Below are 12525 nucleotides of genomic sequence, written 5' to 3' on the forward strand. Positions count from 1 at the left end.
CTTATGGAAAAGACAATTACTACTAATGCTATCTAAATCCCTTGTTATTTGTTAAACTTCCAAAAGGTTGCCTCTCAACTTCTTATGCCCCAGTGAAAAGGCAGGTTGGGAGTTTAATTTAGCATCTGTTCAGGCTGAACGAGTTGGACCAAAGGGTCTGTTTCCCTGTTGTAAATCTCTATGATTCTATGTGCCTTTGTGCTTGCATGTCTGTGTTGCAGCTCTATTTATCTATATCTAGACATGTCTGCATATGTCTGCCTGTTTGTCTTTGCATATGAGAGAGATAACGGGCACTGCAGATGCTGGAGAATCCGAGATAACAAAGTGTGGAGCTGGATGAACACAGCAGATCCAGCAGCATCTCAGGAGCACAGATTTGTGTGTACCATCTACAAGATGCACTGCAGAAATGCACCAAAGATCCTCAGACAGCACCTTCCAAACACATGACCACGTCCACTGAGAAGGACAAGGGCAGCAGATACATGGGAACACCACCCCTTGCAAGTTCCCCTCACCATCTGACTTGGAAATTTATATCTGCCTTAGGAAGGCGGTCAACTTAATCAAAAGCCCCTTCCATCAGGCAGAAGATACAAAAGCTTAAACGCATGTGCCAACTGAGTCAAGAACAGCTTCTTCCCCGCTGTTATTAGATTTCTGAACATCCTTCTCGAATTTTAACGTTGACCTCACTTTCTGTGCACCTTCTCTGCAGCCAAAACATTGTCTTTCCTCCCTCTGCTCTATTGCCCTAACGCACTTTGTGTGGTGTGATCTGCCTGTACTGCATGTGAAACAAAACTTTTCACTGTAGCTAGGTACATGTGGCAATAATGCATCAAAATCTCTGCTGTTCCTTCGCTGTTGCTGGGTCTAAATCCTGGAATTCCCTCCCTAAGGGCATTGTGGGTCAGCCCACAGCAGGTGGACTGCAGTAATTCAATTCGGCAGCTCAACCCCACCTTCTCGAGGGGCAACTAGGGACAGGTATTAAATGCTGGGCCCAGCTAGCAAAGCCTACATCAATCTAAAGTCTGTGTCTGTGTATGTCCATATCATTCTGTTTCTGAGAGCCTGCATCATTGTGGGTGTCTGTCTCTGCATCTGTGTCTTTCTGTATCAATGTGTAGGTCTGTAACTGTCACCCTGTGTCCTCCCTGACCATCAATGACACTGTCCACATCTCGACAGAGATGGATTTTGGCGAGTTTTGAGGAGATTTGTAGCTCAGGTTGAGGTTCTGGATGTGAGTTTGCTCGCTGAGCTGGAAGGTTAGTTTCTAACCCTAACCATCCTCGGAGAGAAAGAGCAGGAAATGACATCTCCAACCCAAGGAAACCTAACCAGATAAATAGAAAGCGGGACATAACACCAGCGCTTTGTCGGAGGCTCGCTGATGATGTTACCTAGAATGGTGATGAAACGTCTGAAAACTAACCTTCCAGCTCAGCGAGCAAACTCACATCCAGAGATGGATTTTCCATTCTGTCTGGCTGGGGGGAATGCTCAGTTCATTCAGACGAGTCAGGAGTCCCGTGTGTGTGTGTGTGTGTGTGTGTGTGTGTGTGTGGGTATGTGTGAGAGAGGTGAGGGTAGCTGTAGAGAGACCAGTCACACGCAGACAAATAATGGGTTTCAGGGCAGGTCTAGATGCCAAAGCGAGATCAGAATGCTGTTTGACCAGAGGGTGTATCGCACCAGCCCCTCAAGTTCAGGAGGGGAAAAGCACCCGGTGTGGCGGTGTTCCAAACACTGTTTACAGAGAAGGCTGGCGTTCGGAGGAAGGGTGGCTTGATCCGAAAGAGTTAACTCTGATTTCTCTCCACGGATGCTGCCAGACCTGCTGAGCAGATCCAGCAATTTAGTGTTATAAGGCATTCTGCAGTTTTTTTTCAGGTTTTTAGCTCCCAGTGCACACGCACACGCAGCAATGACTGACAGAGGTCCCCTGTAGGATAAACCGAGGAGATCTTGCACCCTTTCACACCTCAGCCTAATGCCCCTGTTCTTCAGCAGAGCCCCCAGGATCATTATGCCAACTCAGGAGGGCAAATGGAGCAGCCGCGAATCGAAGACCCCCAAGAACGCTTTCAGGACTGGGTTTGGGTGGGGGGGGGGCAACGTGCTCATGAACCCCGCAGCTATTCTTACTCAAACTTCAGGTCACAGCAACAGCTTTTGTTTGATTCACTCCAGGGATTCAGGCTGGGCCATTATTTACCATCCACCCTCTCAATTGAAGAGCTGCCTCCTTGGATTGCTGCAGCCCCACTGCAGTGCAGGGTTTGGAGGGGGGGGGGGGGGGGGTGAGAGCTCCCGGATTTTGAGCCAGCAAAGGAACAGCTGACGTATTTCCCAGTGAGATAGGGTTGGGGAAAGTGTATTTACTGCCCTTATTCGTCCAGACATCAGGGGTCACAGGAGGGTGCTGCCGAGGTGGTGAATTTCCACAGTGCATCCTATAGATAGTGCACACTGTGGAGTTTCAGTGGGGGTGGGGATCCGGGCAGGCGCTCTCCCCAGGCAGTATCAAGGCCCTTGAATGCTGTCACAGCTTTACTCATCCAAGCAAGCAGGGAGCACTCCGTCACAGTCTTCACTCACGCCTTGGTAGATGGTGGTCAGGCTTCGGAGGGTCGGCGCCAAGGGGGGTCGGGCACTGTCCAAGCGTCAGCGCTGGGGGGGGGGGGGGGGGGGGGGGGGCGCCGTCCGAGGGTCGGTGCCGGGGGGGGGGGGGGGGGGGGGGGGGAGAGTGTCGGCGGGTCAGCGCCAAGACGGGGGGGCACGGGCGCCATCCCAGGGTCGGCACGGGGGGGGGGCAGGAAGTGTCGGAGGGTCGGCGCCGTTGAGGGGGGGTGGCGGGCACCTTCCCAGGGTCGGCGCCGAGTGGCGGGCGCCGTCCCAGGGTTGGCGCCGAGGGGGCGGGCACCGTCCAAGGGTCGGCACTGAGCAAATTCCAGAGATCCCCCTAACCAGGTGAGAAGTTTTTGTCTCATCACCCCTCTCATCCTCCCACCAATCGTCTGAAAGCCGTGGCCCTCCCCCGGTAACTGACCTCTCAGTTTCCTCAGATAATAAAATGTGAGGCTGGATGAACACAGCAGGCCGAGCAGCATCTCAGGAGCACAAAAGCTGACGTTTCGGGCCTAGACCCTTCATCAGAGAGGGGGATGGGGGGAGGGAACTGGAATAAATAGGGAGAGAGGGGGAGGCGGACCGAAGATGGAGAGAAAAGAAGATAGGTGGAGAGGGTGTAGGTGGGGAGGTAGGGAGGGGATAGGTCAGTCCAGGGAAGACGGACAGGTCAAGGAGGTGGGATGAGGTTAGTAGGTAGGAAATGGAGGTGCGGCTTGGGGTGAGAGGAAGAACAGGTTAGAGAGGCAGAGACAGGTTGGACTGGTTTTGGGATGCAGTGGGTGGAGGGGAAGAGCTGGGCTGGTTGTGTGGTGCAGTGTGGGGAGGGGACGAACTGGGCTGGTTTCGGAATGCGGTGGGGGAAGGGGAGATTTTGAAGCTGGTGAAGTCCACATTGATACCATTAGGCTGCAGGTGAGTTGCTGTTCCTGCAACCTTCGGGTGGCACTGCAGGAGGCCCATGATGGACATGTCATCTAAAGAATGGGAGGGGGAGTGGAAATGGTTTGCGACTGGGAGGTGCAGTTGTTTATTGCGAACCGAGTGGAGATGTTCTGCAAAGCGGTCCCCAAGCCTCTGCTTGGTTTCCCCAATGTAGAGGAAGCCACACCGGGTACAGTGGATGCAGTATACCACATTGGCAGATGTGCAGGTGAACCTCTGCTTAATGTGGAAAGTCATCTTGGGGCCTGGGATAGGGGTGAGGGAGGAGGTGTGGGGGCAAGTGTAGCATTTCCTGCGGTTGCAGGGGAAGGTGCCGGGTGTGGTGGGGTTGGAGGGCAGTGTGGAGCGAACAAGGGAGTCACGGAGAGAGCAACTCATATTCCGCTTGGGAACCCTGCAGCCCAATGGTATCAATGTGGACTTCACCAGCTTCAAAATCTCCCCTTCCCCCACCGCATCCCAAAACCAGCCCAGCTCGCCCCCTCCACCCACTGCATCCCAAACCCAGTCCAACCTGTCTCTGCCTCCCTAACCTGTTCTTCCTTTCACCATCCCTTCCTCCCACCCCAAGCCGCACCTCCATTTCCTACCTACTAACCTCATCCCACCTCCTTGACCTGTCCGTCTTCCCTGGACTGACCTATCCCCTCCCTACCTCCCCACCTATACTCTCTCCACCTATCTTCTTTTCTCTCCATCTTCGGTCCGCCTCCCCCTCTCTCCCTATTTATTCCAGAACCCCCACCCCATCCCCCTCTCTGATGAAGGGTCTAGGCCCGAAACGTCAGCTTTTGTGCTCCTGAGATGCTGCTCAGCCTGCTGTGTTCATCCAGCCTCACATTTCATTATCTTGGATTCTCCAGCATCTGCAGTTCCCATTAACACTCTCAGTTTCCTCAGCCTGTCAGCTTTCCTTAGCCAAAGGGAGTCCGTTTCACTGAGGGATGTTAAAGGAGGGCGCAGAAGGGTTGGGTGGGGCAGAATTCCTCCAGCAGTGAAGGTTCCAGTGCGATGGGAGTTGGGGAGGGGTGCTCAAAGACTCAAGATTTATCAGAGATGGGCTCAGTTTTATTTTGTTTATTGAAAAGGCTGCTCCCTCCAACCCACCAGCACACACTGGGCTGCACCTCCTGATCTGCAGCGCCTGATTAACAGCAAAGTGACCGTCAGCAAGGAACCAGAGTCCACCTGGGGTTGCCCACCCCCACCCCTGACACTTTAACTGCAAGATCATTGCCAAACAACGAATTATCCAGGCTGGGGAAGGATGTCTCTCTCAGGTAACCCAGCGACACCACGCAGAAACCCTAACAGCCCAGCCACGGGTCCTGCCGGTTCTTCCTCATCAGGAAGGCCAGCTTCCGGGCCATCTCGGTGTTGTAGATCCGCCGGCAGTTCTCGTAATTCTCTCGGATCCGTTTCCGGCATGGCTTCTCGTAATAGCGCCGCCTTTTCGCCTCGTCGATAATCCCGTCCGTGGTTAGGATCCTAGGCAGAGGGGAGCGCAGTTAGCAGACGGTGCAGGAAGCTTCGAAATCCAAACCATCCCCATCCGCGCCTCGCTGCCCCCAGCTCCCCTGAGGGAACGCAGCACTGTAAGTGTGGTGGGTTCAGTGCCGAGGGAGTGGGCGCTGCCGGTGGGGGGGGGGGGGGTTCAGCGCCGAGGAAATGCTGAGATGCTGGACTCCAGCCTATCACAGAACTGATAAACTGAAGTCCCTTCTCCCTCTGTGGCGTGCAGAAACACAGCCAATACTGTAACACACTGCAGTGAGTGGGCAGGGATTTCGTCGGGGGTTTCCGAATCATGATTGGAGCGGAGAAGAGAGTTCATTCTTTCTGGTGTCCTGGAGCAATATTTATTCCTCAACTGACAGTGCTGGAAACAGACAGCCTGGCACATTATCATGTTGTTATTTGTTGAAGCTTGCTGTTAGCATATCAGTCTCTGCATTTTCTGTGGAGTTGGAAGATTTTCCTGGGCTGAGTGGCGAAATGGGACTCCCCGCCGCTCCCCCCTCCCAAATTAGTGAAAGGCCAGAAGGAATCGCAAATCATGTCTCGTTTTTACGCTCAGGTTGTAAAGGGAGAAATACTGGCGATTCAAGAACTACAGTCTGCAATTTTAAGAATTTGAGGCCTCCCGTTTAAGATGGAGGGGGAGGAATTTCTTCTCTTGGGGGCAGGGAATCGCGAGTTGGTGGGCTTTTCTGCCTCAAACAGCAGCGGGGGCTGTGTCACTGAATATACTCGAGACGTGGTCAGACAGATGAGAGGGAGTGGGAAGGAAACCCCAAGAACTGTAGATGTTGGGAATGCAGAAACTAAAATTAGAAATTGCTGGTGAAACTCAGCTTGGCAGCAGCGATGGGGAAGAGAGAGCAAAGTTAACCCTTTGGATCCACTGAGCCTTCCTCAGACCCCTCTGGAGGAGGGTGGCTGGATCCGAAAACATTAACTCAGCTTTCCCTCCATCGATGCTGCCAAGCTGAGTTTCACCAGGGAAGGCAAATGGACTATTCCTGCTTCCCATGATCTCTAACAGAAAAACAAACATGAGAGAGAGCGAGAGAGTGACTAAGGATTGATGGACAATATGAAAAGCAGCAACCGAACACTAGGGTTTGGTCTGTTCGCTGAGCAACACTCAAATGCCTTCAGCTCTCGCCCTTGGCTCAAGTCAGGGTGTGTCCAGTGAGATTTTGACTGTGGCTGAGACTCAGGAAGCAGAGTGAGCCACAAGTTGCCAACAGTCCAGAAATGAGGCAGACAGCAACCACGTGAGATCGCTGGTCGTGGGCAAAGGGAACAGGAGGGTGTGTGTGTGTGTGTCTGTGCGTGTGTAGATGGAGATGATGCACATTTTGCCAGAATTGGATGGGCACAGAGATAGGGAGGGGGTGTATACAGGGCTGGAGGGGGGTGACAGAGATAGGGAGGGGGTGTGGGGGGCTGGAGGGGGTGACAGAGATAGGGAGGGGGTGTATACAGGGCTGGAGGGGGGTGACAGAGATAGGGAGGGGGTGTGGGGGGCTGGAGGGGGTGACAGAGATAGGGAGGGGGTGTATACAAGGCTGGAGGGGGGTGACAGAGATAGGGAGGGGGTGTAGGGGACTGGAGGAGGTGACAGAGATAGGGAGGGGGTGTGGGGGGCTGGAGGGGGTGACAGAGATAGGGAGGGGGTGTATACAAGGCTGGAGGGGGGTGACAGAGATAGGGAGGAGCAATGTAACTGCGCGACGCCCCCCACTGCCGAATAGTCCCTTTTCCCGTGCCTCCTCCCCGGGGGGCGGTTCCCTCTCACCGGGTCAGGGTCCGATAAGCCGCCTCCACTTCGCCTCCCTGAACCATCACCGTCCGCGCCACGAACCGGGCGTGAGCCGCCATCGTGAGGGGTCGAAGCCGGAAGCCGATCCGGGGGAAGAGGGAAAGGCGACGGTCCACGGAGCTGCCGCCTTTCCACCCCCGGCCCCGGCAACCTTGATCCCCGCTCAAAGGTTCCGCCCCCCTTCCAGCATCCACTGCCACATTTTCCAGATATAATTCAATATACATCCAGTGCAGAGTTTTTATATTAATTTATCACGATTTTAGGAATTGACTGGAACATTTACCAGAAAAATTGATTCACCATATGGAGATTGGATTTCCATTTCACCTTTTGTTTTTACATTTTGACTTTCCTTTTCTGCCCCATCCCAGAATGAAATAACCAGCAAATCTTGCGAATGGTTCATCTTCTACTCCTCAGAGTGGAGCTCCATGTCATTTCTGATGCTTTTAAGGTCTCAAAAATAAGGTTGAGGCCATTCAGCCCCTTGTGGCTATCAGCTGAGACCATGGCAGACCAGGAATGGACTGCCAGAGGTAGTGTTGGAAGTGAGTAGAACCTCATCACTGATGAAACATTTGGACGGGTACATGGTATGGAGGGATATGACCAAACGCAGGCAAACGGGACTAGACTAATTGTGAGAACTGGGCAGCATGGACAGGTTGGGCCAAACGGCCTCCACCAACACCCCATCCCATCCATGTGCCTGTCCAAATGTTTCTTAAATGATAAAATTGTACTCACCTCCACCACGACCTCTGGCAGCCTGTTCCATGCTGTAACCTCGATAATTCTACAGACAAAGCCTCAACTCCACATTTCAATCTGTCCACACCCCTTGGCCCTCGTCCATCAGAGATCTAACTCAGCCCCGAGTACACCCAATGACGCACCCTCTGAGGGAGAGAGCTCCACTGACCCATGACCCTCTGAGAGAGGAGATACCCCCTTGCCTCCATTTTAGCTGGCAGAGCCCCATCCTTCCTCCATTTTTATCCCCTCTCCCGCCCCTCGCAACGTCAGAATTTGCAAGTCTCTCTAGGGGTGGAGCAGATTCGAGGGGCTGAATGGCCTTCTCCCATTCCTGATTTCACCAACTCGGCCTAGCCCAAAGCACTTGGCACCAATTAGATACTTGTCTTTCATTCTTGACTCACATGGGAGACCCCTTTTCTGAAACTGTGCATCCCAGGTTCTCGATTTCCCCACGAGGGAATACCTCCACACGGCTTCTGCCTTGTCCAGCCTCCTCAGAATTATATGTTTCCATAAAATACTCACACTTGTAGCCATGCTTCTAAACTCCAATGAGTAATTTGCCTTGAAGAAGGGCCTAGGCCCAAAACATCAGCTTTCCTGCTCCTCTGATGCTGCTTGGCCTGCTGTGTTCATCTCAGACTCTCCAGCATCGGCAGTTCCTGCTATCTCTGTAACAATTTTAGCCCCTCAGGATCTTCTGTCTTTCAAACAAGGCTAGCCCTTTTAGCCCAGCCCTTCCAACATTCCTCAAAAGACAAGCCGCCCATTCCAGGTATTGGAACACAGAGCTGCGCAGCACAGGAACATTCGCTTCAGCCCGCAATTTTGTGCCGAACACAACGCCAAAATAAATTGATCCCTTTTGGTCCTTATCCCTCCATTCCTTGCATATTCGCTGGCAAATTCTAAATGCCTCTAAACTATCTGCCTCACCCCCGGCGATGTGTTCCAGACTCCTTCCACTCTCTGTGTTTAAAAAAAAGTTGTCTCTTGCATTGAACCTCCCCCCCCACCCATCACCTTAAATGCGTGCCATCTAGTTTTAGACGTTTCAACTCTGACCGTCAACTCTATCTACGCCTCATAATTTTATCGACTTCTACCAAGTCTCCCCTCAGCCTCCAGAGAAAACATCCTGCGTTTTTCTAGCCCTTCCTGATAGCTCATACCCTCTAATCGAGGCAGCATCCTGCTAACCTGCTTCTGCACCCTCTCCACATTCCTTCCTGTAATGTGGTGACCAGAATTGAACGCAACACTTTTAAGTGTGGCCTAACCGAAGTTTTATGAAGCTGCAAAGTGACATCCTGACTCTTGTGCTGAATTCCCCCACCTGTAAAACCTTCTTTACCACCCTATGCCTTGAACCCCAAGATCCATCTGCACATCGATGCTGTTTGGGGTCCTGTTACGATCTGTATACTTCTGCATAATTGCCCAAAACATGTTTGCCCAGATTAAACGCCATCTGCCCAGCTCTGCAACTGATCTATATCTGCATTCTTGGACGACATTATCTCCCTATCTCTGTGTATCTGCAAACGTATTAACCCACCCAACAACATTTTCATCAAAGTCATTTATATCTATCACAAAGAGCAGAGGTCCGAGTACAGATCCCTGTGGAACACCACCAGTCAAGGACCTCCAGCCTGAAAAAAATCCTTCCATCTCAACCGTCTGCCTGCTATGAGCAAGCTAATTCTGAATCCACACAGCCAAATCACTGCAGATCCTCATCTATGTAACTACTAGTCTACTAAACCTCATTAAATTGCTTCCAGTGCACTTATGGCCTTCCAAACAAAGGACACAGATACTGAACATTATCCTGCACATGTGACCTCAACCAATGCCTGCTACGGCTGAATCATAGCCTCCTTCCCTTTGCTTTCATCTCCCCTCGCGGTAAGCTGTAAAATGCTCTCAGGTTTCCCACCTACTCGCTGCAGCTGCAGACTAACTTTTTCAGTGAGTCATGCAGCAGGTCAGCGCCTCAGGGCTCCACAATCTCTCCCCGTTTATATAAAACATTTCATCCTCATCCTTACTGTCAACATAGGCAATTTGACACTTTCCATACTGTCGGGGGGTCAGTGCTGAGGGAGCGGGCACTGTTGGAGGGTCAGTGCTGAGGGAGCGGGCGCTGTCGGAGGGTCAGTGCTGAGGGAGCGGGCACTGTCGGAGGGTCAGTGCTGAGGGAGCGGGCGCTGTCGGAGGGTCAGTGCTGAGGGAGCGGGCGCTGTCGGAGGGTCAGTGCTGAGGGAGCGGGCACTGTCGGAGGGTCAGTGCTGAGGGAGCAGGCACTGTCGGAGGGTCAGTGCTGAGGGAGCGGGCGCTGTCGGAGGGTCAGTGCTGAGGGAGCAGGCACTGTCGGAGGGTCAGTGCTGAGGGAGTGGGCGCTGTCGGAGGGTCAGTGCTGAGGGAGCGGGCGCTGTCGGAGGGTCAGTGCTGAGGGAGCGGGCACTGTCGGAGGGTCAGTGCTGAGGGAGCAGGCGGTGTTGGAGGGTCAGTATTTTGAATGAGTTGAGTCCGAGACTGTGATATCCTTGACCATATGCCTCCCTCTCTCTGTATCGGTTGATCTGGGCACAAGCATCGCTTGTGGGATCTTGCTGTGCGTGAATTGGCGGCCGCCACATTACAAGGGTCTACGTTGCAACAATGGCTACAGTTTGATTAATCACTTGGTGCTGAGGAATTCTGGTGGGGGGGGGAGGTTGTGAAAAGGAACGCTGATGTCCCTGAGGGTAGGCCCAAGCTTGCCTTGAAGCCACGCTGTCCACACTGTCATTTGTCCATGTCTGGAGCTACACAACACAGTCATTCATTCGCCCAATCCCTGTCCGACCAGACTCTGTGCGTGTGGGTGTGCGTGACTCACTCTCACAGACCACCTGCCGCCACCCACAGTCGAGCAGCCAGTCAGACCAGGCTGTCCAAACTCGGCGACTCATGCCTGAGGCCTGGCTTCGCTCCCATGTCTCTCCCAGCTCCACCGCTCTTCTCCTCGCCTGCCCTGCAACTCCCCCCACCTCCCCCAACCCCAAAGCCCCTCGCATTTCCAATGCTAATGGCAGGGCAGATGGATATTACTCTCTTCAGAGACAAATATCGATACGGAGCGCCATGACTGGGTCACATCCTGTCCCCACCACCAACCTCCAAACCGCATCCCCCCCAGCAACCTGTCTTCAGCCCCAGGGGGATGCACTCAGCATTATTTGGAAAATTACTACTAGCTGTTTCCATCCTGTCTGGGACAGTATTAAACAGGGGGGGTGACAGAGATAGGGAGGGGCTGTAGGGGGATGGAGGGGGTGACAGAGACAGGGAGGGGGTGACTGAGATAGGGAGGGGGTGTAGGGTGGTGGAGGGGGTGACAGAGATACGGAGGGGGTGTAAGGGGCTGGAGGGGGTGACAGAGACAGGGAGTGGGTGACTGAGATAGGGAGGGGTTGTAGGGGGCTGGAGGGGGTGACAGACACAGGGAGGGGGTGACAGAGACAGGGAGGGGGTGTCTGAGATAGGGAGGGGGTGTAGGGTGCTGGAGGGGGTGACAGAGATAGGGAGGGGGTGTAAGGGGCTGGAGGGGGTGACAGAGACAGGGAGGGGGTGTAGGGGGCTGGAGGGGGTGCAGAGACAGAAAGCGGGTGACACAGACGGGGAGGGGGTGTTGTGGTGAATTCTGTGTCGTAGACAAAATCCTTCCCTCAACATGAAATACAAACCAGAAGTGTTGTGGGATCTTGCTGTGCAAATCTAAAAATGTCATTCACTGGGCTTTGGAACAGAACGCCAGGGTCTATCACCCTCGCTGAGGGAAACAAAGCATTATCTTTATTCTGTTCAATCGCTCCTGACTGGAACGTTAAGAGTATTATTGCAGAACGCTCTACATGGAAGTGTTTTTTAAGACCCTGAAATATTTTAATCTCAACCACGTACAAAGTTTGCCCAGTGAGTGAGTGAGCTAAGATACAGCCAGAATGTACATTTTACTAGCACCTGGAGTTTAATAGCCAGTGAGGTACAGTTCTGATGTGTGGCCCCTGTTGAAATATCAAGAATGCAGGACTCTGCTCACCGCGAGCCCTCACTCTCAGCAATGTGATCATAACCCACTTTAATCTGTTCTCGGCAAAATCGTCTGAGAATTCCCAGGTGGTGGCATCGGTGTGGGATCTACTCCACCCCTCTCTGTGTAGTCTAACTTAAAGGGCCCCTGAAATTCCCCTTTCCTCAGCACTGCCCCTCCGACAGTGCCCATTCCCTCAGCGCTGACCCTCCGACAGTGCCCGCTCCCTCAGCGCTGATCCTCCGACAGTGCCCACTCCCTCAGCACTGACCCTTCGACAGTGCCCAGTCCCTCAGCACTGACCCTCCGACAGTGCCCAGTCCATCAGCACTGACCCTCCGACGGTGCCCACTCCCTCAGCGCTGACCCTCCGACAGTGCCCGCTCCCTCAGCGCTGATCCTCCGACAGTGCCCGCTCCCTCAAATGCTGACCCTCCAACAGTGCCCACTCCCTCAGCGCTGACCCTCCGACAGTGCCTGCTCCCTCAGCACTGACCCTCCGACAGTGCCTGTTCCCTCAACGCTGACCTTCCGACAGCGCCCACTCCCTCAGCACTGATCCTCTGACAGTGCCTACTCCCTCAGCACTGACCCTCCGACAGTGCCCGCTCCCTCAGCACTGACCCTCCGACAGCGCCCTCTTCCCTCAGCGCTGACCCTCCAACAGCACCCGCTCCCTCGGCACTGACCCTCCGACAGTGCCCACTCCCTCAGCGCTGACTGTCTGACAGTGCCCACTCCGTCCGCCCTGACCCTCCGGCAGGGCCTG

General features: G+C 53.7%; 1 protein-coding gene across 1 annotated transcript; it reads right to left on the bottom strand.

Annotated features, from left to right (window-relative positions):
* Nucleotides 1-4647: 4647 nt before the first annotated feature.
* Nucleotides 4648-7019, bottom strand: mrps21 (mitochondrial ribosomal protein S21). Its single transcript, XM_048526619.2, has 2 exons — nucleotides 6890-7019; nucleotides 4648-5073 (listed from the first exon to the last, which is right to left on the bottom strand). Exons 1-2 carry the CDS (start codon nucleotides 6970-6972, stop codon nucleotides 4893-4895), a joined length of 264 nt encoding a protein of 87 aa, XP_048382576.1. The 5' UTR covers nucleotides 6973-7019; the 3' UTR covers nucleotides 4648-4892.
* Nucleotides 7020-12525: the final 5506 nt, after the last annotated feature.

Source organism: Stegostoma tigrinum, chromosome 47 (genome assembly GCF_030684315.1).
Source record: "Stegostoma tigrinum isolate sSteTig4 chromosome 47, sSteTig4.hap1, whole genome shotgun sequence".
Classification (NCBI taxonomy): Eukaryota; Metazoa; Chordata; class Chondrichthyes; order Orectolobiformes; family Stegostomatidae; genus Stegostoma; species Stegostoma tigrinum.

Excerpts from the sequence above, each read along its gene's own strand:
- mrps21 (XM_048526619.2), bottom strand. The coding sequence starts at position 6,972 with ATGGCGGCTCACGCCCGGTTCGTGGCGCGGACGGTGATGGTTCAGGGA. Across the intron at positions 5,074-6,889 it reads GCTTATCGGACCCTGACCCG|GATCCTAACCACGGACGGGA; the intron begins GTGAGAGGGAAC and ends CCCTCTGCCTAG.